The sequence below is a fragment of the Lepisma saccharinum genome, chromosome 21 (genome assembly GCF_977018435.1).
Source record: "Lepisma saccharinum chromosome 21, izLepSacc3.1, whole genome shotgun sequence".
NCBI classification, from domain to species: Eukaryota; Metazoa; Arthropoda; class Insecta; order Zygentoma; family Lepismatidae; genus Lepisma; species Lepisma saccharinum.
In genome coordinates this window covers 43,475,747-43,500,086 of record NC_139249.1, presented here as the reverse complement: position 1 = coordinate 43,500,086, position 24,340 = coordinate 43,475,747, and the positions used below count along the sequence as shown (strand labels likewise).

Here is a 24,340-nt window from a genome sequence, read left to right as displayed (position 1 = left end):
TGAAATTTTGAAATACCGGATTTTCACTCCAGATGCCGTACCCTTAGTGAATGAAGACAGGGAGTCTTTGAAATTAATAGGATTTAACCATTAAATTGTGCAACGTGGAAATACGGAATTTCAAAACTTCACGTAAGTAAGAAAATTATATGTTGCACACAAACACAAAAATACTGAGTTCATTGATCAATTTTTAAAAATAAACTAACAAATTACATTACTGACCATATTTAACCCTGATGATACATTTTATGCATGGATGTACATTGTGTGTAAATGTAGAGGAAAGACGAAAGAACACATTGCTAGTTTCCTTTCATTTATCGGAATCGTACTTTCTTCAAAAAAAAAAAAAAGGGGGGGACTTTTTCCTTGAACGATCCTCGTACCAATGAAAGCAAGAAGGTAATATATAACACATACTATGTGCCAATAATTACATACGGAGCAGACTTGGACAAAGACGAAGAGAGACAAAAGAAAGATGCAGGCGGTGGAGATGAAATATTTAAGGAGTATATTAGGGAACACTAGAGGGATAGAATAAGGAACGAGGAGATCCGACAGACAGTGAGTGCGGTGAAGCTTCAGGACAGGATAGATCAGGCACAGATGAGATGGTTCGGACACATGAAGAGGATCGATGCAGAATGACTACCAGTAAAAGCTTACCATGCACAAGGTGTGGGAATAATTGATTGATTGATTTGCTTTATTTTACTTCGCTTTTTGTGCCACATTTGGCTAATTTCCGAAGATGGGGATGAGTGACAATATAATAAAATTGATGAATGGACACTCACGAACATCCATGCCCAGGCCAGGATTCGAAACTGGGACCCCTGGCATCGTAGTGCGATGTGCTAACCACTCCGCCACTGAGGCCAGCAGGAGTAGGAATAAGGCCAAGGGGGAGACCAAGATGTTGGTGGAAAGAGCAGATAGTGGAGAGAGTTAGGAGAAGAGGACAAGCTGGGAACACTGTGGGAAGGGAGGAGTTGTGGAAGACCAGGAAAAAATGGAGAGGCTTGACTTCTATGCCGACACAGCCAGAGGCAGGAAACAGCAAAGGATGGTGATGAATACAACTGAAGTGAGAAATTTAACTGCACATAAAAAAAAACTTTCTCCCCCTCTCTTTTTATATTGATAAAATATATAATATAATAAGGGAATGATGTACTACTCACCCTTTCTTGCTTCTCTCCTGATTAAGTGCACGACGTCGACAACATATCACAATTGTTGTTATCAAAATGATGACAGCAAAAATACTGCATCCCAAAATAATGTACAGGATGGTGCTATTCAGCCCTCGAGTATCTAGAAGATAAAGTAAATATTTGTACAATACAGAACAGAATGGTGTTTACAAGTATTTTATCTCATGTTTGCTAGACCTTGTTTGCATGATCACTTCTATGTTAAATTATTGCAAAATTAAAAACTTTACTTAAAAAAATCACTGTTGCAATAACAGTGAATTTTATGCAAAGCCCACAGGATATGTATTGTGTACAAATTTAAGCAAAAAGGAAGGTAGGGTTCAAGCCTGCATTTTTTGCAGAAATATCTATGTAATATTTATATATCCTGGTACTGAAATCAATATCAAAATGCCTTAAAAGAAGGCTGACATACTTTAAAAAAAATATTGTTATTTTCTCTCAAGATTTCTGAAGAGAAATACAAGGGTCGTTCAAGGTTGACCGGGACTTTTATTTCTGCAGAGGAAATAGGTAGCAGAAGGAACACCAAACTATGTCAGTTTTTCAAAGTATTCTCCGTGCATGCCGAGGCACCGTTGCCATCGTTCTGGCAGCTCCCGAATTCCTTTGGCGTAGAAAGAACTTGGTTGTTGTCGTAGCCACTGGAGGACATCGCTCCGCAGTGCTTCGTCTGTCGTGAATTTCTTCCCTCCCAGATGGTCTTTAAGGGGTGCAAACAAATGATAATCACTGGGGGCTAAATCCGGACTGTAGGGGGGATGGGGCAGAACTTCCCAGCGCATGTCGGCCAGAGTTGTTGTTGTCACATTGGACGTGTGATGGCGGGCATTGTCATGGAGAAGAATGACATTTCCAGACAACATCCCAGGTCTTTTCTTGCGAATGGACTTTCGTACAGCACCACTCAACAATGTGGAGTAATACTGGGCATTAATCGTGCTCCCTTTGTCCAGAAAATCCACATGGATAACGCCCTTCATGTCCCAGAAGACACTTGCCATGATCTTTCCAGCGGACGGCTGCGTTTTGCTTTTCTTGGGGGGCAGGGAACCTTTATGCCACCACTCCATGCTGCGTCTTTTGGTCTCTGGGGTTGAATTGTGCAACCATGTTTCATCACACGTGATGATGGATTGCAACAATTCATCACCTTCTGCTCGAAACCGATTCAGAAGCTGTTCACAGACCATCCTGCGTGTCCACTTCTGATCGAATGTCAGCTGGCGGGGAACCCACCTTGCACAGATTTTGCGGAAGCGTAAGTGGTCGTGAATGATTGTCTCAACACTCCCGACACTGATATTCACCTCGGCAGCAATATCCTGCACTGTTACTCGCCGGATCTCAAGAATCATTTGCTCAACACGTGCGATATTCACTGGTGTGACTGCAGTCAGGCGAATGTGTCCATGCGCTTCATTTGTCACCAGCTCCCGTCCTTCGCGAAACTGCTCACACCATTCGTACACTCTTGTCCGCGACATCGTTTGGTCACCATGCTGTGCCTGCAATCGTCTGAAAATCTCAGCTGGTTTCACTTTCTCCTTTACGAGAAATTTGATTACACACCGCTGCTCCACAGCCACAGACACACTGCTTGCCGCCATGTTTGCTGCAACTGCTGCGCATGCGCGAAATACGTCATGCCGGGCGCTAGTTAATCGCAAAAGAATACATTACGTCACCCGCACGTTTCATCATGATCCGGCTATTCATCGATTTTTTACGTACGAAAATCCCGGTCAACCTTGAACAACCCTTGTAGTTTCATATGACAATTCATGACATTACGAAAGCATTTGATCTGATGACGTGATCTTCGGGGCTAAAGGGCCATGGAGTGACACACATCTGAATCAATTTAATCAATAACTATAATCATGGGAGAATAACAATAGAGAGTGTAAATACAGTGCAACCCCGATTTAAAGTTCACCAGTTTCACATTTCCCCAGATTATACATTCAATCTTCATGCTCACAACATAGCAAATTTCACACATTATAAGTCTTTTGAGCTCAGTTCCCAAAAAACATAAAATCGAGGTTCCACTGTATTAAAAATAAAAATGCAACATGGAATTAAAGAGAAACATCCCCTAAGTCCAACCATCTTTAATATGATTACTAGGGGTAGGATTTTCATGACTTAGCATATATTTTTTTTTTTTTTGGTAAGGGTGATGTGTTCCCCAAAAATATAGAAATTCATATTATGATGAAACTAATTAAGTTAAGGCACTTTTTTTAAAGGGCATATTTTGGCATATTTGGCCATTTTTGAGTGATATAGCATATTTTGATGGATTTTGTCATATTCAGCATATTTTTGCATTTTCAATAAATATACAGTCATTTTCAAAGTGGATTCATTCTTACTCCCATGTTTACTCGAGGGTTTTTTGGGGTTTTTTATTACTAGCAAAATCTTTTACATTTTCATTTGAAAATTTTGAGAAAGTATTCATTGTGCATTGCAACTCAGGGCCCATAAAGGGAACAAAAAATAGTTCGTATGTGAAAATATCTCAGCATTTAGATATTGCTGTTTGAAACAGTCCAGTTATAAGGGCTTATTTTTCAAATTATAGTGCATATTTTGTAAAATTTTAGGTCATAAGAGCATGTTTAATTTTGCATATTTTGGTGATTTTTAGGTAAAAAATTCTAGCCCTAGTGCTTAAGTATGAATTAGACTTGGATTTTAAGAGGTTTGATGCTAACAAACACCTGCTACATGCTATGGTGTATGCAGACGACTTACAGCTTCAGTTGTAAGGGATGACAATAGTGTTGGCTTTTCCTTGGTTTCTTCATAGTTTAATGTTCTTGCCAACCTTATATGACCATGCCCAAATCACAGCGAGTGCCTCTCTTGGCTTTTTTAGCTTAAGCAAGCTGCCTTCTCTGCGTACAGTCATTGTAGGAGAGGAAAGGTTGAAAAAGAATAAAGATAAAAAAAATGAGATGCTATCGACTAGGGATGGGACCGATTAATTGGTACTCTATTGGTATCTGCCGATATAGGCATATTGGTGTATCGGTTTATTGGTAAAATTACCGATTATTTTACCGGTCCGATATATCGATAAATATCTGATAATTTAGTGCAAAATTCTGCCATTTTGTTGTAATTTTTATGGATAATCTTCATGTCCTTCTTTCTAAAAAAAGTAAATGTCTAAATATTAAACTTCTCTTGCACTGCAGTCACCACGAAACACACATTTATTAAGGAGATCAATGAACATTTCAGGTTCTTCAAGGACCATTTCTAATTTTATATCGGATCGGTAGAATATCGGTTATCGGTATCGGTAAATTTTATATCGGTACTTTATCGGTATCAGCCAAAATTTCATATCGGCCCATCTCTACTATCGACACTGGTATTTCATGCAGTGCAAGGGACTGGACTGAACCACGGTCCTTGAAACACTTAAAGGAACAGAGAAAAAATTGTCCACTTTCCCCACCCTTATCCTGTCTTGTCTGATAAGAGGGAAGGTGGCAAGTGACTTGGCAACTTAGAAATAGCCTTGTTGTGTGCTACATCGCAAGATTTGTGGCTGTGGTTTTCTCTCGGGTGGAGGAAATAAATTATGTTATAGCCTGTTCAAGAGTTAACTATGTCATTGTCAGCTCCAAAATGTATGTGTGACCATTTGAAAAATCCCCAAAACATGCTAGCCGGTTTAAGAAGAATATGGCTTGCATAACATACAAACGGCTAAAATGACTGGAGAATATAGAAAACTAGAATGTCTGTTTTCTGTCCAGAAATTGCTCATAACTAGAGCCCGGAAGTTTGGCAAAATGCCTCTTTTTATCTACTGCATATATTGATAAAATGTTTCCGGATATATGTTTTTTATTTTGTTTCGAATGTTTTAGAAGGCTATTCATTTTTCCTATTTTGCCTATTTGGGACCCCACTGCCTATTTTTAATTATAATGCCTTTTTTTTTGCCTTTTTCAATGAAATTTGACCATTTTTTTTAAAAAAATATGTATATAAATTATTTTTCTCCCAAAAAAACGTTGTTGGCATTTATTTTTCTTCCGTTTATTATGTCAATAATTTTTGCCTTATTTAAGTAATACTGAACTCACGCATGTTTCAACATTGCTGAAGGAGAAAAGTGTGTTTAAAAAAAATAGTATTTCATGCTGAGTTAAGATATTGCCTTTCCGTTAACATGTCCTTGTGCATGATTGACTGCTGAAAACCTGTTGCAGAACATCTGCACAATTACGTCATCACGTCCAGCGTCCGTGTCAGGAGGTTATTGACAAGAAACAGCACTAATGCCCAAGGGCCTTTGCATGGATTCCAAAATCAAGTTCTCTATCTTCAGTTCTGAACTTTGGAGGGAAAGGATTGTGTAGTTGTCATCATGCCGAAATTTAGTGTGCCATTAAGTGGTAAGTTACATGGTTACGTGCGTGAATTTGGTGAAAGCACATTTTCGACAGACGGTACTATTCTTCTCTGCAAGATATGTGAAAAAACAATCAACCATGAGAAAAAATACTTTATATCTCAGCATGTGTCAACAGCAAAGCATAAATCTGCAGCTGCTAAAATGATCGGACAGAAGAAGATATCCCTAATTTCAACAGTGGGCACTTCATCCAACAGGCAATCTCAGTTTTCTCTTGAACTGTGCAAAGCTTTCATGGAAGCAGGAATACCTTTCTGGAAAGGGGAAACAAGTCACTGAGGAAATTCCTGGAGAAATACACTAAAGAAATGGTGCCGTCAAAATCTATGCTGCGGAAAACATATTTAAGCGTCTGCTACGAAGAAGCTCTGCAAAGAATTCGTGCTATAGTTGGTAGAAAGATGATCTGGATTTCAATAGATGAAAGTACTGACAGTATGAGATGCTACATAGCCAACGTCATCATAGGAACTATGGAAACAACATGCCGAGAATCCTCATCATTTCTTCTCACGTCATAACAACTTGAGTAGAGCCAATGGTTCGTCAATAGCTCAGTTATTCTCAAATTCCCTACTTCTGCTCTGGCCAGATGGTGTACATCATGATGACGTGTTACTTTTTATTAGTGATGCAGCTCCCTATATGAAGAAGGCTGCCATAGCATTGAAAATTCTCTTCTCGAACATGCTTTCATATCACATGTGTAGCCCACGCAGTGCACAGAATCGCCGAAGAAGTTAGTGTGTTGCACCCAGAAGTGGACAGGTTGATTTCGAACACAAAGAAGATATTTCTGAAATCTCCCTCTCGAACCTAAAAATTTCAGGAAGTTGCGCCTGAGCTTAGTTTACCTCCACAACCAGTCTTGACGAGATGGGGAACCTGGATATCAGCAGCTATATATTATGCTAACAACCTTGAAAAAATCAGTGAGGTGATCGATGCTCTTCCAGAAAATGAAGCGGCTTCAATTCGTGAAGTGAAATAACTCTTGTGCTATTCAGAACTGAAGAATGAACTGTCGTTTATTTTTGTACATTATGGTGCATTGCCAGAGATATCCATGAAAATCTTCGAGGAATCTATGCAGCAGATGATGGAAGTGCCAAGAGAAAAGGGGTCAGCTGTTGCGGAAAAGTGCAAACGGATAGTGAGTGCAAATGAGGATTTGAAACAATTGAAAACAATTTGTGATATTCTAAAAGGTGAAAATGCTGTTACCGAAATGAGTCCAGCTACATTAGCTTGTTTTATATATGCTCCAATAACTTCTGTCGAAGTAGAAAGATAATTTTCTATTATGAAAAACATTCTCTCTGACAGACGACTATCAATGAAGCTTAAGAACTTAAAAAAACACTTAAAAAACACCTTGTAGTAATTGAAATGCTCTTCCCAATGTAGATTTTAACATTTTGCCAGAAATTATAGATAAAAGTAAATGACTTCCAAATGTGCCTTTTTCCGGTTTATTTTGCCTTTTTTAAAATTTTTAGTGCCTATTTTCCACATTATAAATGCCCTTTTGCCTGCCTATTTTAACGAAAATAAATGCCTGAACTTCCGGGCTCTACTCATAACCAATATTACAGCTGAAATGCTGAAGAGAGAGATTACACCTAAAAAAAAGTCACATATTTTCTTTTTGTTTTGGCAACACAAGGGCTTGAACCTAAGGTTTTTTTATGTTAAGAACAAGCAAAGTAAACATGGGCTATGCAAGCCAATGAACATAAAAATGGTTATTTTAAAAGCATAAGGCATCAGAATTCCATCAAATATACATCAGATTATCTTCCACCAAATGCAATCAAACAGCTTTCATGCAAACAAAAAATTCTCAAAAATGCATTTAAACTTAAGAGAAATTAAGGAAGAGAAGAAAAGTAAAGTATTTACCTTTTTCACTCTGGCTGGATATAGGAATTACCCTGTTACCTATTAAACAAACAAAATCTATTACAAGACATACACAAAACAGGCAACAATCAACAAACACACTGTCATTCTGACTATTCTACAGTACAAAGAAATGCATTTTAAAAAAATTGCTGCATAACAAAATAAATTCGTTCCTTATGATATTCTGCACCTCAATGAACTTACACGAGTACATACAAAATAAATAACTGCCAAAATGTATAAGCATAACAGTCAATGTTTACTGCCCATTAAAGGAGTTTCATCATAGCAGCTCTACACAGTTTCAATGCTCAGTGGATGGCTAATAGAGAACTTTAATAGTGTTGTAACCGAGAATTGTTACATGTACACACATTCAGTACGAGAAGTTCCATAAAAATTTCCTTAGTAACACTTACATAAGAAAAGAACAGCACAGCAAAATCATAGGCATTGCATGTTGACTTATTAAAAAAAAAAACCAACAGTGCTACAGCATGCAAAGGCAACATTGCATTTTGTTTGATAAAGCCCATTCAAAAACACGAAGTTCCTATCATTGCACAAAGTAATTACGAACTTAGATGTACTGAATTGATCCTCCTAGTGGATCACCAAGACATGAAGTCTTGTTTGCATTCAGATAAATTTCTCCACAGGTATTTAAAAATATATATATATAGCTTTTATTGCATTGATACAGGCATCAAACAAATAAATTCCTTACAGAGCATTCAGCAACAATGGTCTGCGCCTCTTTTACAGATGTGCCTTACCTGATTCCGTTGTGTACACCAGAGTGGAGGAGAGAGGGCCGTACCCCTTCTTGTTCCGTGCTCGTATTTTGAAGTAGTAAGTAGTCGAAGGAGTTAGGCCGCTTACGGTCACAGTCATCTTATCCCCGACCACTTCCTCAAGAACCCAATCTCGGTCTCGTTGAGAGTTGTTTGTCGTGTATGATATAACATAACCTGCAAACAATAAACCAGTTACAAAGAGGTTCTGCAGAATATCATGACCAAAATAAATGAATGAACGAGTTAAAATTTTTGGGTGCATCATTACATATGGCCATCTTACAGCCTTCAAAGTACATAAGGAAAAATCCTCTTATCTAAAATCCTTAAAGTTAAAAATGGGGTGTAAGTTCTCTATTCTCAAAAAAATCTTAAAACAATGTCATAATCTCCCAACATGCATGATAACAGGTGGGAAGATTAAAATGTTTGTCTGAGGAAAGTAAAACGAGTACATTCAATGAGAATATGCTATTGAGTGTTTTAAGTCCCCTTTAAGCACAGAAATGCTAATCGGAACTGGACCTAAACTTTAAAGTGGGATCCAAATCACTATGTACCTCCACCTGGTATCGAACAACACTTAACAGGGTCCAGCCACCTCACCCATGATCATTTGCTACCAAATAAGTGTACGACAACTACATACTGTATTAAAGAATCAAATAAGCCTTATGGAGCATCAAGTTAATAGGCTGGATGAAGGCATTCGTCTTTTGGCAACATCAGATGTGTGAACAGGCACATTGAACAAGTTGCATGACTTTTGACAGCATGCTACTTCCTCAAATGTTCAGCTCTGTATCAGAAAACTAATTGGACACAGGATTGCAATTTTCTTGTTTTAGCACACAGATATGTATCATACTTCACAAAAATGCCATGTTTGCAATGTGCGGAAGTAGGTCAGGGTGATTTATCTATTCAACCATCTTTTTATTAATGTGCCCTATCCTATCTTAATAGTTTTGACTTCAGTAACTCCAAAAAGTTCTGTACAGAAAGCACCAGCACAAAAGTATTAGGAAGCACTTTTTAAGTAGTCTTGTTTTGGGCCTCCCCGATGACATAGTGGTAACTTCATCGCCTTGTAATCAAGGGATCCCGGAATCGATATCTGGTGGGGGCACATGGCACAGTGGTTCGGATCCCACTTTAAACTGTAGGTCCAGTCTCAATTAGCCTTTCTGTGCATAAGTGGACTTTAAACAACAATTCATCCATTAATTAAGTGGTGTTGTTTAAAGGTTGTTCACACCAGCAAATATTATATTGATCCAGAGTAACGAGCAAATAAAGTTTCCAACTACACCTTTCATACTATCACAGTAGCACTGACCTGTTATCTGTCCATTCGCCTGTTTCGGTGGCTGCCAGTTGAGCATGACGGCGGTTGGTTGACCTTCCACTGGGACTGTTGTAAGGTCACGGGGAGCTGATGATGGGGCTGCTTCCTCAGTTGTATTCGTCACAATCATGCTCCAAGGGCTTTCTCGTTTTCCCTGCAACACGGAAAGGAATCTGATTTTAGGCTCCTGAGAAGCTACTGATAATTTTTGGAAGCATGCGACTATAAATTTGTCGACTTGAAATACAATACACACAATTACATGAAAAAATAAAGCAATGTATTTGTTAGTATCTCTATCTGATTTTACATTACTTTTCTTCCCCTTTGGCCTAACATAATGATTATATGAAACTGATAAAGGAACATTTGTAAAGAAGCATCTGTGCCAATGCCAGGACTCCAAGTCTGGGACAACTGGCGCCAAGCTCACAAGTTCAGGACATAACCAAGGTAGCATAAACAAGCACTGTATTTAATTTCTCCACGAATCACTGAATATCATATGAAACAATGCTTCTTAAATGCACATTACTTTTATGTGATAATAAATACAAAGTAGGACTGAGCATGTAAAAATGTATTGGTATTAGAAAGCATCAAATTCAATCACCAATTCTGGCCAATACTTTTCCATAGTATGGGTGATTACGGGGTTCATAAACAATGTTACAAAGCACTTTTGTGAAATCTAAATATCTTGGAAATTATGCAAATTACGAGGGTAATCAAAAACTAAAGGCAATTTTGCGTTTTCGCAGGAATAAACGAAGACTGGGTGTGTCTAACGTCACCACGTGTATACTTGGAGTGACGTGGAAGTAGGAGTATCCATCACTGCCCAATTCAGTAGTGTCGCGGAGCAAAAAGGTTACACGTATGGACACACCACTCCACTAATGCACCATCGAGGAACAGTGCATCGTAAAAGCCTCATACAGCAAGGGCAACAGTAGACACTGTGCAGAGGCTTGGCTTTGAGTTGCTTCGCCATCCTCCACACAGCCCTGATCTGGCACCATCGAATTACCATATCTTTGGCCCTTTGAAGGAGGCGCTGTGTGATCCTCGGTTCAGGTCAGATGACGAGGTCCAGCAGGCGGTGAGACGTGGCTTCGTGAGCAACCAAAAACCTTCTTTGCGAAACGGGATACAGAAGCTGATTGCACAATACCAAAAGTGTATTGCCGTGCAGAGGGCATATGTGGAAAAGTGATATGTGTAGTTCTTCTTCTTGTGTGGAAATAAAGATGTTATGTGAAAATTGCCTTTACTTTTTGATTTACCCTTGTACATAATTTTCATTATTTGACAACATAATTGAAGGAAGAAAGGAATTTTGTGTTTAATTAATTGCAAGGCCATTTTGGAGGTGATGCGATCAGCACCATGATCCAGCCACATTTACTTTCCCAGGGTTACCCCCAGGTACCCCCAGGTTGGGTGCCATTCAGAGCTGCTTTATGCAGGGACAAGGCCATAAAAATTCCGACCTTAGATCGTCCACTCTGGGAATCAAACCTGGGTCTCCCACGTGCGTGGCATTCATATGTCCTACCATATGACCACCACCATTCTACCTATTAAAGATATAAAAAAAATCTATATTTATTTAAATAAATAATATTGAGTTTATTTCCCCCCATGTTATTCTAACAAACAGAAAAAGTACTCACCTTAACTACTTTCACAGTGAACTCATACTGTGTATTTGGTCGTAAGTCATCTATCATGCAATTGAGATCAGTTGCATTGTAATATTTGTAGCGTGGACCTGACGAATAATGATATGTATATCGCACCACATAGCGTCTGTTGTCTGTGATGAACTGCAGAGAAAAAATATTTTCAAAACACCACATACTGTATATAGAATACCAATTTGGCAAGAAAGAAAATCCCTGATAAGCATAAGTCATTGGACATATTATTAGGTTTTTGCAAATCAAACAATCTTGTAGACTGACACGAGTTCAACGGTAAAATGATTAAGCTTTATTTCCATGACAGAAAAAAAACACTAAATATTTTAGTTTGGTTCTGAGTCTGAGGAAGACCCTGAAACATTTCGTGTTAAGTTTTTATTTATTTATTTATTTATTACTATTATTAAAGACTGTCTTCGTCAGCATATTTAGTGTTTTTTCCAAGAGTTCCAGTTTTGCATCCTTAAGTACAGCAAATTGATCATCTTATCCTCTATTCACTTATTAAAGAACAAACACACACCAATGTTCACGTTTTATCCGAGATTAAAACCTGGGTAAAAAGAAGCGACTGTTATTCATCAGCTCGAAAGGTACAGAATGAACATGACATCAAGCTAAACAAAACAAGGTGCTATCTATACCCTGTTACAATGTTCCTTGGCCTTCTCTCAAGGATGTAGTGGTGGGTTTCTCTATACTCCTTGTACTCTCTTCTGAGCAATGTTAAAAGATTCCTCATTTCATTTCAATTATATTTGATTGATTTTTCAATCCTAATAGAAAAAGGTAAGAGATGAAGAATTATCTACTCAGTGACGTAACCCTTGTAGGAACAAAGGGCTGCCATTCTTGTGTAAAGACTGCTGTCATCTCAGTGGCTTTCTAGGTCAGTAAATGAAGTGATATCCTATTATCCATTGTTATTATGACTTGTATTTTCACGATCTATAGATTTTAGAATCATGAATGCACTATGCCCTAAAAATTACTACAGTATCGTCTAAAAACTATTGGTAAAAATTACGAAGTATGCCTGTATGAAATTATTTTATTTTTTGCAGTAAACTGACCCGATAAGAAGATATAATCTGAATTAACGTTTTTTTGAGTGAGAAAAAGAAAATGCAGATACCTCTTTAATAATAATTAGTTAATAGTTATATACCTTCTCATTATCTCCCTTCACATCATCATACATTGTTTAAGAAAAATAGAAAAATACAAACAAAATTCCTTTTTCTTTACTTGGATACACATGATTTTATGAACAATATTGAGTGAAATGTTAAAAATACACTATATATATGACCAAAAATATGGTTTTATACTATGTTTTAGAGAAGGGACAGATTAATCAGTATTCTATCAGTAGCGGCCGATAAGGTATATTGGTGCATTAGTTTATTAGTAAAATTACCGATCCGATATATCTATAAATATCTCATAATTTAGTGCAAAATTCTGCTATTTTGGTATAATTTTATGGATAATCTCCACGCCTAATTTTTTATAAAGTAAATGTCTACACATGTAACTTCTTTTGCACTGCAGTCACCTTAAAACACAAATTTATTAAGGTCAATGATCCATTCAAGGACCATTTGGAATTTTATATTGGGTTGGCAGAATATCAGTATTGGTCCATTCCTGCTATGTTTTGGTAAAAATATTCATTTGGCAAGAGCAATAAAACTATCATCATTGTGTCCACAGAAGCCAAAAACAGATTTTAATTAATGTAGGTATGGAAAAAACAGATCAGGATAAGAGTATGTCATAAAAATCTGACCCCTAGATATCCTCATATACATTAAACCTCCAAATAGCAAACTTACTTGATTTCCAGACAGTGAAGTGTCAGTCCAATACAAAACGACAGTGCTTGAAGATAATACTATAGCTTTTAGGCCCATCGGAGGAATGAGAGGTGTAAATGGTTCCGGTGTGGTTTCATCCCTCGTGCGAACTGCTTCGTATATCGGTTGCCCATCTCCTATTTCATTGTAAGCTCGTAGACTGATGATGTATTCTGAGTTAGGTTCTGCAGAAAGAGGAAAAATGTATGTTCAACAAATAAATTTAAGCAGTGTTTACATTTCCGTTGAACCACAGCCAAATACAGGTGTGAATGTGTATGAAGTATGAGCACAGCTCATGCATACACAACACACATGATTGCGCAGGAATGAACAAATGCCATACCTTTAACTAGTCATGTATATAAACAAAACCTTGTTTGAACATTCTCTGGCTTCCAAAATACTGGTAATATATTCCCCCTTTGACCTAGATTTTCTAAAAAAAAATAAATGTAAGACATTGAAAAGATGGTAAAATATAAGTACTAAAAAAAAGTAATCATGTACCCCTCTCTGATGGCAAAATATAGTATATCTCCTTACAAACTGCATGCACAACTTCTGAATGAAACTAGAGACTATTGATGCATTTATCAACCACAAAAACTTACATTATGGAAAAATAAAGTAATAAGTTTTTAAAAATTCAGACATCTGTGGTAAAAAAAACATTCTTCTTGTTTGACTTTATGATAGCTGTGGGATAAAAATGGAATACTTTAAAAAAAAAAGTTCCACAAGAGTGTTACATTTTAAAAGCGTTTACATAAAGATGTACATTATGAACTAATAATCATTTATTTAACACGTATCGCTTGCTTTTACAACCCACTGACACAGCACGAAAACTAAATAGGAGAGAACAAATCATAACACGTAGCTGCTGATGAACATGCTTTGCGTAACTTACCAAGATTCTCAATGATATAAAATCGTTGCTTTCCATCCAACAGCTTCGTGTAAACATCTGGAATCCCTTTGCCCCAACCAATTGTATAACCTCGCACCATGATGTTTTGGTTTTTAGGTGGGATCCATGTCACTGTTATTGAATCCATCATTGAACGAGCTACAGAATGGAGTTGAGAAATATGTTACAATCTTTAATAAATAAACAAACACATATTGTTAGTATTTGTATTCTCATTACATGGTGTCAGTTTTCTACAATTTTAGGTTCATAACAACCATCAACATGAATCGTGATTAGATGAAAAACACAAACCACAATGGAACACTAATGCTGTGGTTATGATTTGATGCACCTTCAGTGCATAGATTGAGAGTCAAGCACTCAATGCACTTGGCTACTAGGGCAGCAACATATATCAGTGAACCAAAAAATACGTGCATAATCAAAATGTACATGGACTTATATACTTCAGGATGCAAATAATTTCAATACTTATATACTTCAGGATGCAAATAATTTCAATGTAAATAAAGTAGTGAAAACTAGTCAGAGTTGAAATACATAATTACCTAAATGGTAACAACAACAACTGACCAATTTAATTACAATAAATTAGCATTTTAAAAGTAATAACTGAAATTAAATAAAAATATCACATTTGGCCTCCATATTCCAATAGCCAACCTTCAACCCTAAACTAATATTTTTATGACAATTAAAATATTTTCAATACACTGCACTAAATAAAAATTAAATTCATAATTGGGAAAAGAGACACGCGGTAGTATATATAAATATGGAGAAACTAGTACTCACTATCCGCGAAACTGTTTTTTCTTCTTCGTTCTATTAATTTCAGTGGCCGCTGCCACCACCCTTGGTATCCAGTATCCAACAAGGGTGGTGCCAGCAGCCACTGAAATTAATAGAACGAAGAAGAAAAAACAGTTTCGCGGATAAAAAAATTAAAGATAAAAAAACTCTCCTCACAACCATTACCAGATGGTAGTCTCTACCATGAGTTAGTTTCTCCAGGCAGGACCTTTTGATGTGCATGCTTTTCAAATTTCCCATGATATGCACTCCTGTTCAGATAAAGTGGCACAGATAAAGTGGCACATTCAACTGTTCAACCCTATAAAGTAGATTGTAGCAAGAGAACTAACTGTTCTACAGAGATGATTTTTTTTTAACGACAGGACTCTTAGTGGAGGTAAAATTTATGCATTTTATCTGTCAATAATGAACGTTCAAAAAAAAAAAAAAAAAAAAAGAGGAATAAAATCGAAATTGTGCATAAAAATTCCTATTTGGCCACCACAATACAATAAAATGATGAAAAAAGTAGTATGTAGCAGTGGTTATGTTCTTACAACTGTGGCAAATAATGTTGAAAATAAGTGGATACTTCTTGGGGAAAAATAATTTTAAAAAAAGTATAAGAAAAGCAGTGCAGCCACCTTACAGAACAGACTTCCGGAAAAACGCTTCAAGAGTTGATGCTAAGGATCCTGGATGCACCAAATTTGCAGCGAAGCATGATAAAAACCACTCTTTAAGTGGATATTAACTGTCCCCCAATTTAAAAAAAAAAAAACATATCAGGGAGGAACAGTGGTTGAAAAGGAATACCCCAATCATATATTACATTGATTTACATAACAATGAATAATTTTTTTTAGAAAAAAGAAACTGATATTTTCAAAATAAGTTAAAAATGTTATGTAAATAAAATATATTGTTTTGCTATTCCAGAAGATCATACCATGTACATAAATGAACAATACAGTGAACTCTTGATACAACGACCTTTCACAATTGCCGGGAAAAGGGTCGTTATTTCAAAGGGGTCGTTATTGGAATTTGCATCAATTTTCAGCTTAAAAGGAGCTCAAATGGACACCATTTATCCTGGTAGTTATACAACCAGTTAGGCACAGAATGTGTGTTGTGAGAAGGAAAATAGAACATGAAAACGTTTTCACAAGAAAGGATTTAACATAATGTTATTTTCTTTTAATTGCGCACAGTCGTTGCTCTTCCAGGAAATTCTTACATTTCTAGTTCATGAGAAACCCTTTGCACTGAAACCTACAGAAAGGAAAACAATCTCTCATTTATTGCAAGCGAAACTCGAAGAATCTTGACACTAGTCACACTGGCACCTGCAAAGGTTGGGAGATAATTGGGCAGAATGGATGTTGGATTTTAACAGGTCTACTAGAGCATTGTCTGTTACAAGATTAACTTGTAAGATAAGATCTGTCGGGAGATACAACACAACCTTTCTAGGCACCAGGAAAAAAAAAAACAAGGGGCTGTAAATTTAGTTCCGGTTCGGTTGTGTAAAATACATCGTAAAAAAGTCAAGTTTTCTATCTTTCAACCAACTTCATATTCATTCCCCTCCCCCACTCCAGGGAGCAGTTCAAACTCTTTCTCGACTTGCATTGTAATCTAGCCTGAAATAGGAAACATGCAACTTGCGATCTGTTTGCACCCAATGCGTATTCTAGGACACATTAAACAGTGTCACACTCGATAATCATTCGAGTTTGGAATTGGATTTCACTTTAAACTGTATATTTAGTCCCGATTAGCCCATCAGCATAAAATGAACTCAAAACAAGCTTTATGAAACCTGCTCATTTTCAGATATCAAAATGGGAGATCGTTATTTACTCTCACGTTAATCGATTTAATGTTGGATTTAGGAGTATTCTCGATGTCAAACAGCTGCTCCTCCAAAAGTTTTCCTCTTGAATAATGTCTTTTTAATCGGTCTCAGCGTCCATTCCTACATTGAGCACTTTCTTGTTTTCACATCAATGGTTCTGAAGAAAAGCAGATGCGAATTAAATTTACAGTTTTGCTTATCAGAAGGTGCAGAACATGAAGTTGTTTTAACTCTTGTTTTCTTTCCTTTCTGGAGATCGAATTTCGTGATCGTCAAATCAAAACAGATTTACAAGATTCAAAACAATAACTTTTTCCTTCCCGATGGATGAGTCATTGTTGTTATCGGCAAGGGACAGCTTTGCAGACGCTAGACAAAACACTGGCACCAGCTGGAACGTAAAAACAAGTACACCGATTGGAAGTTCAAGCAACAGGTGGCGGAAGAGAAAAATCCCTGGCATTTTAAAGATAACGCAACTGTCGAAGATGGAACTTTTAACAGCAGTGTAAAGAAGAAATGACCCTTGCTTTATGTTTTACCATGCAACAGGCAATACGGGCAATATTCCTATTCAGACAACAGCAGGAGGGGAAAAAAGGGGGGCTGAATTCTGCAATTATCACATTGCCTTCCACACACGTGGCAGAGAATTAGCTGGGAAGGGGGGGGGGGGGGGGTCGTAGTTTTTTTTTATTTGTTCTATGGTTTTTGTTCATTTTCAGAATATATCCACAATCAGTTGCCCCATTTTAGACGTCAAAGGAAAGGAAGAGGGGTCCACTTCCACCCTCGCCTGTAATCAGCCCGTGTGCACACACGAGCTGACAGGAAATGACGGAGAAGTCAGTCAGCCAACAGTACACTTGTTTGGCAAATATTGATATTGATAGAGTTAGGGAAACGTATGAAGTGGGAAACGGGAGTTAAAATGCACGTAAGATCGAAGTAAACTTTTGCGGAAACCTGGATGACAACGCATTAAGCAGGTTGACGATCTTTAGTTGGCCTATGTGGCTTTGATTATCTCTAATAGTTTTGCTTTTTATGAAGTGTTGCAGGGAACAAAGAACACGTTTTCAATGAAAGCTGTTACCGGAAGTTGTTGTCTACAAGGCCAAGAGTTGCTCACTCACAGGAACCTGCTGAACTCTTGATCAGAGCTGGACAGATGGGCCAGACTTCCAGGCACCACGCGTCTATATTTTAGAACATTCCTGCAATCTTATCTCTCAAGGTGGTGTATTTTTCGATGAAAGAACTTGACCTGCCATACACATTGGTAAAGACTGCAAGTCCAGCAGTCATTTCGGGCTGCTTCCCTCACCCTCCCACGCAAGTTTTCAGCAGCTCTTAGGACAAGGAAACAAGTCAAGGTGGATTTAAAACAACATCCAAGCACATTCGATCTTCTCTTCTCGAGTATCCAAGAACAAGTGAAATCACAATGGCAAAACAAGCCTGATACATTGGGTAACAGCCGTCGGGTGCAGGGTAACATTGGTGTGCTTGGGGGTGGGGAGGGCAGAGGTCAAGTGCTATTGGATATCACTCAAGCGTGGAGTGGTAGTGTCTATCTTTAGTTCAGACCAAATTGTGAACGGTAGAGTGCTCGTGAAGGGAATGAGTGTGAATAAAATGAGTGGGGAAAAAAAACATATTTTTCAGGCGATTTCCTTCAATTTTTCACGATTCCCGGGAAAATGGATCGTAGAATCGAAAGTTGACTGTCCTGACAGTGCATAACTTGGGTGGATGTGTTTGTAATTAGCTGAAGGTTGCAGTACTTATTATGAAAAAAAAATATAATTACTATAAGGAAAAACTTGAGAGAGTGAGGGAGAGAGAGAGAGAGGGGGGGGGAAAGGGGGAATAAACAGAAAATACAGCCGAACCTCCATTTTACGTTTTTCAGGCAAAAATATAATATCGAGGGAAATTTAATAACATATTATTATGTTGAGACAATCAGGATTGAATGTATAATGCCGAAAAATGTAAAATAAGGGAATGTAAAATTGGGGTTCCACTGTACTGACTTTAATGTCCATTTTCCACCCCTGTAAATATAAGACAGTTACCTTCAAATTTCTAGAAGAGATTACAAAAATATTAGCCTGTCCCCAGTACTTATCACAAACAACATTTCAATATTGGCAGCCAGTTTCCGACGTAGTCCAACCTAACAATTTTATACTTGACGGCACTCACCTTTCATTGAACTTGGCTTATCTGGCACCTGAGATTCATCTAGATCGTTTTCGTAAGTTTCGATCGGTAGCCACTCTGTTGGAGGCCCTGAACCATTGACATTCATAGCCCATAAGCGAACTTGGTACTCTGATCTCCGTTCCAATCCAGTCAGAGCATAGAGTCGTCGATTCCCATCTGTTGTAACAGTAACTCCTCTCCTCCGACCTTTCAACTTGTACCTGATTTTGTATCCAGTGATAATGCCATTCTGATGCTCTTTAGGAGGTGATTCCCATCGTACAATGATGCTCTGCAATGTTAATAAACTCATTAGTGGAGGATGATTTACCATTTGCAAATTTTGGAATGTTCAGATTACAAATAAAACAAGTAGCATTTTGACTTCACTCTCAAAGCTTTTACCAGGCAAATTATTATTCAATTTCACATTTCAGGAATTTATGAATTAGAGAACACCTTGACTACATTAATTAAGTGGTTTAATAAACACAATAAAAGCTTATATTTCCAAAATTCATCATATGAATTTTCTTACCTACTTCTTTTCTTTCTTTCAAATGAAGCAAAATCGATTAAACTATCCTCAAAAGAAACAATGCAATGCTAAGGGTTTTATTGTGCGCGTTAAAGCAAAAGACTCAACAAAATCAAAAACTAGAAAGACATAATGTAAAGCAATAATAAATAAAGATTACCTTAAATTAAATTGGCACATGTACCTTTCACAGATGTGCTACCCCAAAATCACTCATGATCATAAGAAAAGATTAATCGCAACAATACACAGTAAATATTTTAACACTTTAACTGCCACGAGTTACAAATTGAGTCAAAGATGTCTCCTGTTGCAGGCACTAGATTGATACACTACTTGCAGGCAGCATGTATTGCTCTTACACACAGCTCCTTTGAAAACAAATGCATGTATGAGTTGCCCTGGCCTAAATTGTTCCACGATACGAACTAACCAAGTAAACCAAATACACACCGCAACAATAAATACTTGAAAGGCCATGGAGTCTTGGTTTGTGAGATTTCTTACAGATGGGGTAGGAGTCAAGTTTCAAAAGCATCATATATACCCATAAAGAAAATGAATTGTCAAAAAAAAAAAAAAAAAAAGAACCAAACCAAATAAAAAGGTACTATATTCTGCCAACACTGCAAAGAGCTATATCTAAACTTCCCGTCAGTGCATGTTTCAACCTGTTACAGGTAGTCGGTATCGGGGAAAGAATGTGTCAGATGCAGGTCGTGTGCAGGCAGTGTACAAAATACATGCACCAAGATGGAACAATGTTACAGCATAAAGTTTTGTTACAAATTGGGTAAATCGTTTACCGAAACAATACAGATGATATGGGCAGTGTATGGTGATGCAGCATTATCAAGAACCCAGGTGTATGACTGGTACAATCGTTTCAAAGGTGGATGTGAAAGTGTTGAGGCTGAACCAAGATCATAGCACGGATGTCCAAATCGAAGACAAAGGTGCTGCTGATCGCATTTTTTGATTCCCAAGGACTGATCCACCACGACTTTGTCCCTGAAAACCAAACGATCAATCTGTGGTATTACAAGGAAGTGCTTGGTCGACTCAGAAACAGGATGAAGCAGGTTAGGAAGGACCTCTGTGATTCTGGTCAATGGTTTCTGTTACACAATAACGGTCGGCCTCATACCGCATTGTCTGTACAAGAATACCTTGCTAAGCATTCAGTGACAGCATCAATCACCCTCCATATTCTCCGGACTTATCTATCACCTGCTGATTTTCTTCCTTTTTCTCAAGCTTAAGATGGCTATGAAAGGGAGAAGATTTGACGACGTCACAGACTTTAAATTAAATGTTACGCGTACTTTGCAAACTCTTACTGTCAATGACTATCAACAGTGTTTCCAAGACCTGTACAAATGCTGGTCAAAGTGTATTGCCTCCTCTGGTGATTATTTTGAAGGTGATAAAGTCATTTGAAGATAATTACTTGTTTTCTTTCCTAAAAAAAAAAAAGTTCTCTTACTTATGGGCAAACCTTGTACATTATAGGGTCATTCAATGTCAAATCAACCAATTTTTAAAAAATTGGTTGCATGACCATTTTAGAAAAATTTCATTTTTAGTACATAGGTTTGTACATGTTTCTAGATATTAAAACCAATGTTCAAAAAAAATTATTGTCTTTAGTTCTCCTGGGGCAGCCATTTTTCCAACATGACGCATGGCTTTTTTTGCTCATGTAGCAGTATACAGAAACCTTAATATCTCAAAAACCATTAAAGCTAGAGACCTGAAACAAAATTCATTTTGTAGCTAATGAAGTGTACTTCCTATGATATTCAGGTATGTTTTGCTTGAAATTGCATTGTAAGTACGAAAATTATGGTGGAAAATGGGGTAACAATAGTTAAAAAATTGCATTTTTAAGCCAGATTTTTTTAATGAAGGGGTTTAGTCTAAGGCTCGATTTTTTTTTTCATTTGTAGACCTGCCTGCAGGGTGTCTTTAAATAAAATATCAGTGCCTAGAAATGCACCCCTTTTTTACAGAATGGGCTCAAACATGGCCATTCATTGAATTTTGACAGTTTTCGGGGTTAAATATCTCAGATGGGGCCCCTTTCAAAATTCTTAAATTTGGCACATAGGAAACCCTTCATGAACCTAACTCACAGTAAAAATCTTAACTTTTAGATTCAACTCGTTTTGGTCAATATGAGGTAACATATGTCACCTAATTTCTGACGTTGCAAAGTAACGTTGCAACTACCGTTGGATGGTTTGGCATGGAATGACTCTATACACACTTATACACACTATCAACATAGTTCCGGCCTCCCACAAGGAAATGCAAAATTCAGCCTCGCAGTTACTTTCCTCGTAAACAAAACTTAAAAACCCCTTACTGCAACGAATACATGCAATACAGAAAATTGAAATCATTAGTAAATAAAAGGTGTAAACAAACCGTTGAGCTTGCAGCTTCCAGAGTCACGTTTTGGGGAGTGTCAGATGGAGCATCTGAAAATGTTCTCGCTAATACTTCCTCCGTGCTGGCTCCAGCACCATTTTGATTGAATGCCACAACCCAAATACTGTACTCCGTGAACTTGGCAAGATTTGTGAGATGATATGAAGCTTCAGGACTCGTGATATGATGCTCCTCAGCAGAATCACCCTTGCAATGGAAGAGAAACATCTTGATAAATACGAACTATTATCATGTGTATTATTACAAGCAAATGTTTTGAAATATTTAACTTTATATTCTTTCATCAAGGAAGACATAAAGAAGGTTTCTTTTTCATGTTAGAGGGAATAAAAAATGTGGTTGATAATTAGAAGACATAAGTGAGTATTAAAAAAAATTCCGAAATCTTTTTCGTACTCACTTACATCTTCAAGGTTTCTTTGTTGAGTTGCCTTGAATTGTTTCTACAGCATCATATTTTGCATGAGTTGTATATCAATAACCCTGACATTCAGAAACAACGGAAAAACATCAAGTAGTGAAATACTGAAACAATGAAATATTAAAAGAAAAATACAGAAATTCTGGGAAACCTTATCAAAATACAGAAATATCAATGTTCAAAATCCTTTGCATTAAATTATTTTTACTCATGAGTAAGGAATGAGGACTAAAAATAAAAGTGATATACTCTTTTTAGTATTTTAAGATTTACTTGAATTTAAACAACTGCATATGTTGTTTGGGAAAAGATCTCCTTTTCCACCATAACCTATAATAACGAATGCAGATCATCTTAAGAATTAATCAGTTGAAAGAAAAGAGAAGCAGCATGGAAACCACAATTTTTTTCCATTCAATATACATACCTTACTATGAACTGTGTATACATTAAAGCAAACAAATTTTAAGCTCTCAAAAGTGAACTACAGTGGTACCTCGATTTTATCATGCCAAAGAAATTTAAAATCCAGGAAAATCTTATAACATTTTGTTATGTTGGGAGCATCAAGACTAAACTTATAACATGAAAAAATGCAAAATCTGTTAACGTAAAATTATTACTACTACTACTACTACTACTACTACTGCTGCTGCTACAACTACCACTACCACCACCACTACCTAGGTATTTACTTTACTTGTGACTGCAGTTTTTACTGCCTATTTCGAGATCTGTGGTGCAAACTAATCTGTCCCTACATGTTATAACTCCACAATTAAAGGTTCTTTGTGGAAAAAATATCATGTTGTATCATCTGTGACAATATTTTCTTGCCGATATATCATGATATCAAATTTCCGATATCATCCATCCCTAGTACTGACACAGAAAGCTCTACAAGACGAGAGATATCAATCCTAATTACCTCCATGTAAAACATTTTATAATACTGAATAGGTCCATTCTTATGTTCAGGAGGGTCCCATTCCACCATGATTGATGTGGGGGAGGTGGGAGTAGCCTGCAGGCGCTGGGGAGGCCCAGGTACATGAACTTCAGGTTGCGTTTCCACTCGTAATTCTGCAGAGCTTGCTCCGGAGCCATGATGATTGTAGGCCACCACACGGAAGTAATATGTACGAGCAGGCTGCAACCCTTGGATGTTCACCTCCTCCAGCCTGGATCTTGATGTGTTCACCATACGTTCCCTGTGAAAAATAATTTTCTATTAACAAAGGTCAGTATTTCATACACTGGTGAAAGTCATGCACTCCAGCATTCCTTGGACCCACTGCCTCTCAGTGTTGCCAGTCTTTTGTATTTCTACCAAATGTCTAGTAGAATTTTTATGAAGGAACAGTAGGGTGGGTGTTATGAAACAAAAGAGCAGACTTTGAACACTGTTCAAAAAGTTCTCTATCAGTTGTTTGCACATATGTGTTACAGTTCTCATAATAATAATAATAATCTGTGGCTCGACAGCCCTGGAAGGGCCTTGGCCTATTTCCAGACTGCCAGTCTCACTTCCACAATCCTACCTACAGGTGTGGAGATCTTCAACCGGTAATGGGGTGACGTGGGGTCAGAATGTCGAAACCTCACCCTCAGCTGTTATAGAAGATTTCCGAGACCGGATTACGCTACTATACACAGGCCGAGAACTCAGAAACTGAGCCCAGGCAGATTCAAACCCATACCGTCCCGCAGTCGGAGTCCAAAGCACAACACCTTAGACCCCGCGGCCACGGAGGAGGACTTACAGTTCTCGTATAAAGCATAAAATATACTGTGTATTCACATACCAAACAGGAACACTTGCTCCAATAATCTAC

General features: G+C 37.4%; 1 protein-coding gene across 2 annotated transcripts in view; it reads right to left on the bottom strand.

Moving 5' to 3' along the window:
- The window catches only part of fra (neogenin protein frazzled), a 116,649-nt gene that overhangs the window by 42,610 nt on the left and 49,699 nt on the right, over positions 1-24,340 (bottom strand). For both annotated transcript variants that reach the window (XM_083143358.1, XM_083143357.1), the window contains exons 11-20: positions 23,434-23,716; positions 22,061-22,270; positions 19,093-19,384; positions 14,202-14,360; positions 13,268-13,473; positions 11,400-11,552; positions 9,715-9,877; positions 8,355-8,549; positions 7,576-7,614; positions 1,191-1,323 (exon numbers count right to left, since the gene is read on the bottom strand). In XM_083143358.1, coding sequence (XP_082999484.1) covers positions 1,191-1,323; positions 7,576-7,614; positions 8,355-8,549; positions 9,715-9,877; positions 11,400-11,552; positions 13,268-13,473; positions 14,202-14,360; positions 19,093-19,384; positions 22,061-22,270; positions 23,434-23,716 — 1,833 coding nt within the window. The remainder of the gene's footprint in view (positions 1-1,190; positions 1,324-7,575; positions 7,615-8,354; positions 8,550-9,714; positions 9,878-11,399; positions 11,553-13,267; positions 13,474-14,201; positions 14,361-19,092; positions 19,385-22,060; positions 22,271-23,433; positions 23,717-24,340) is intronic.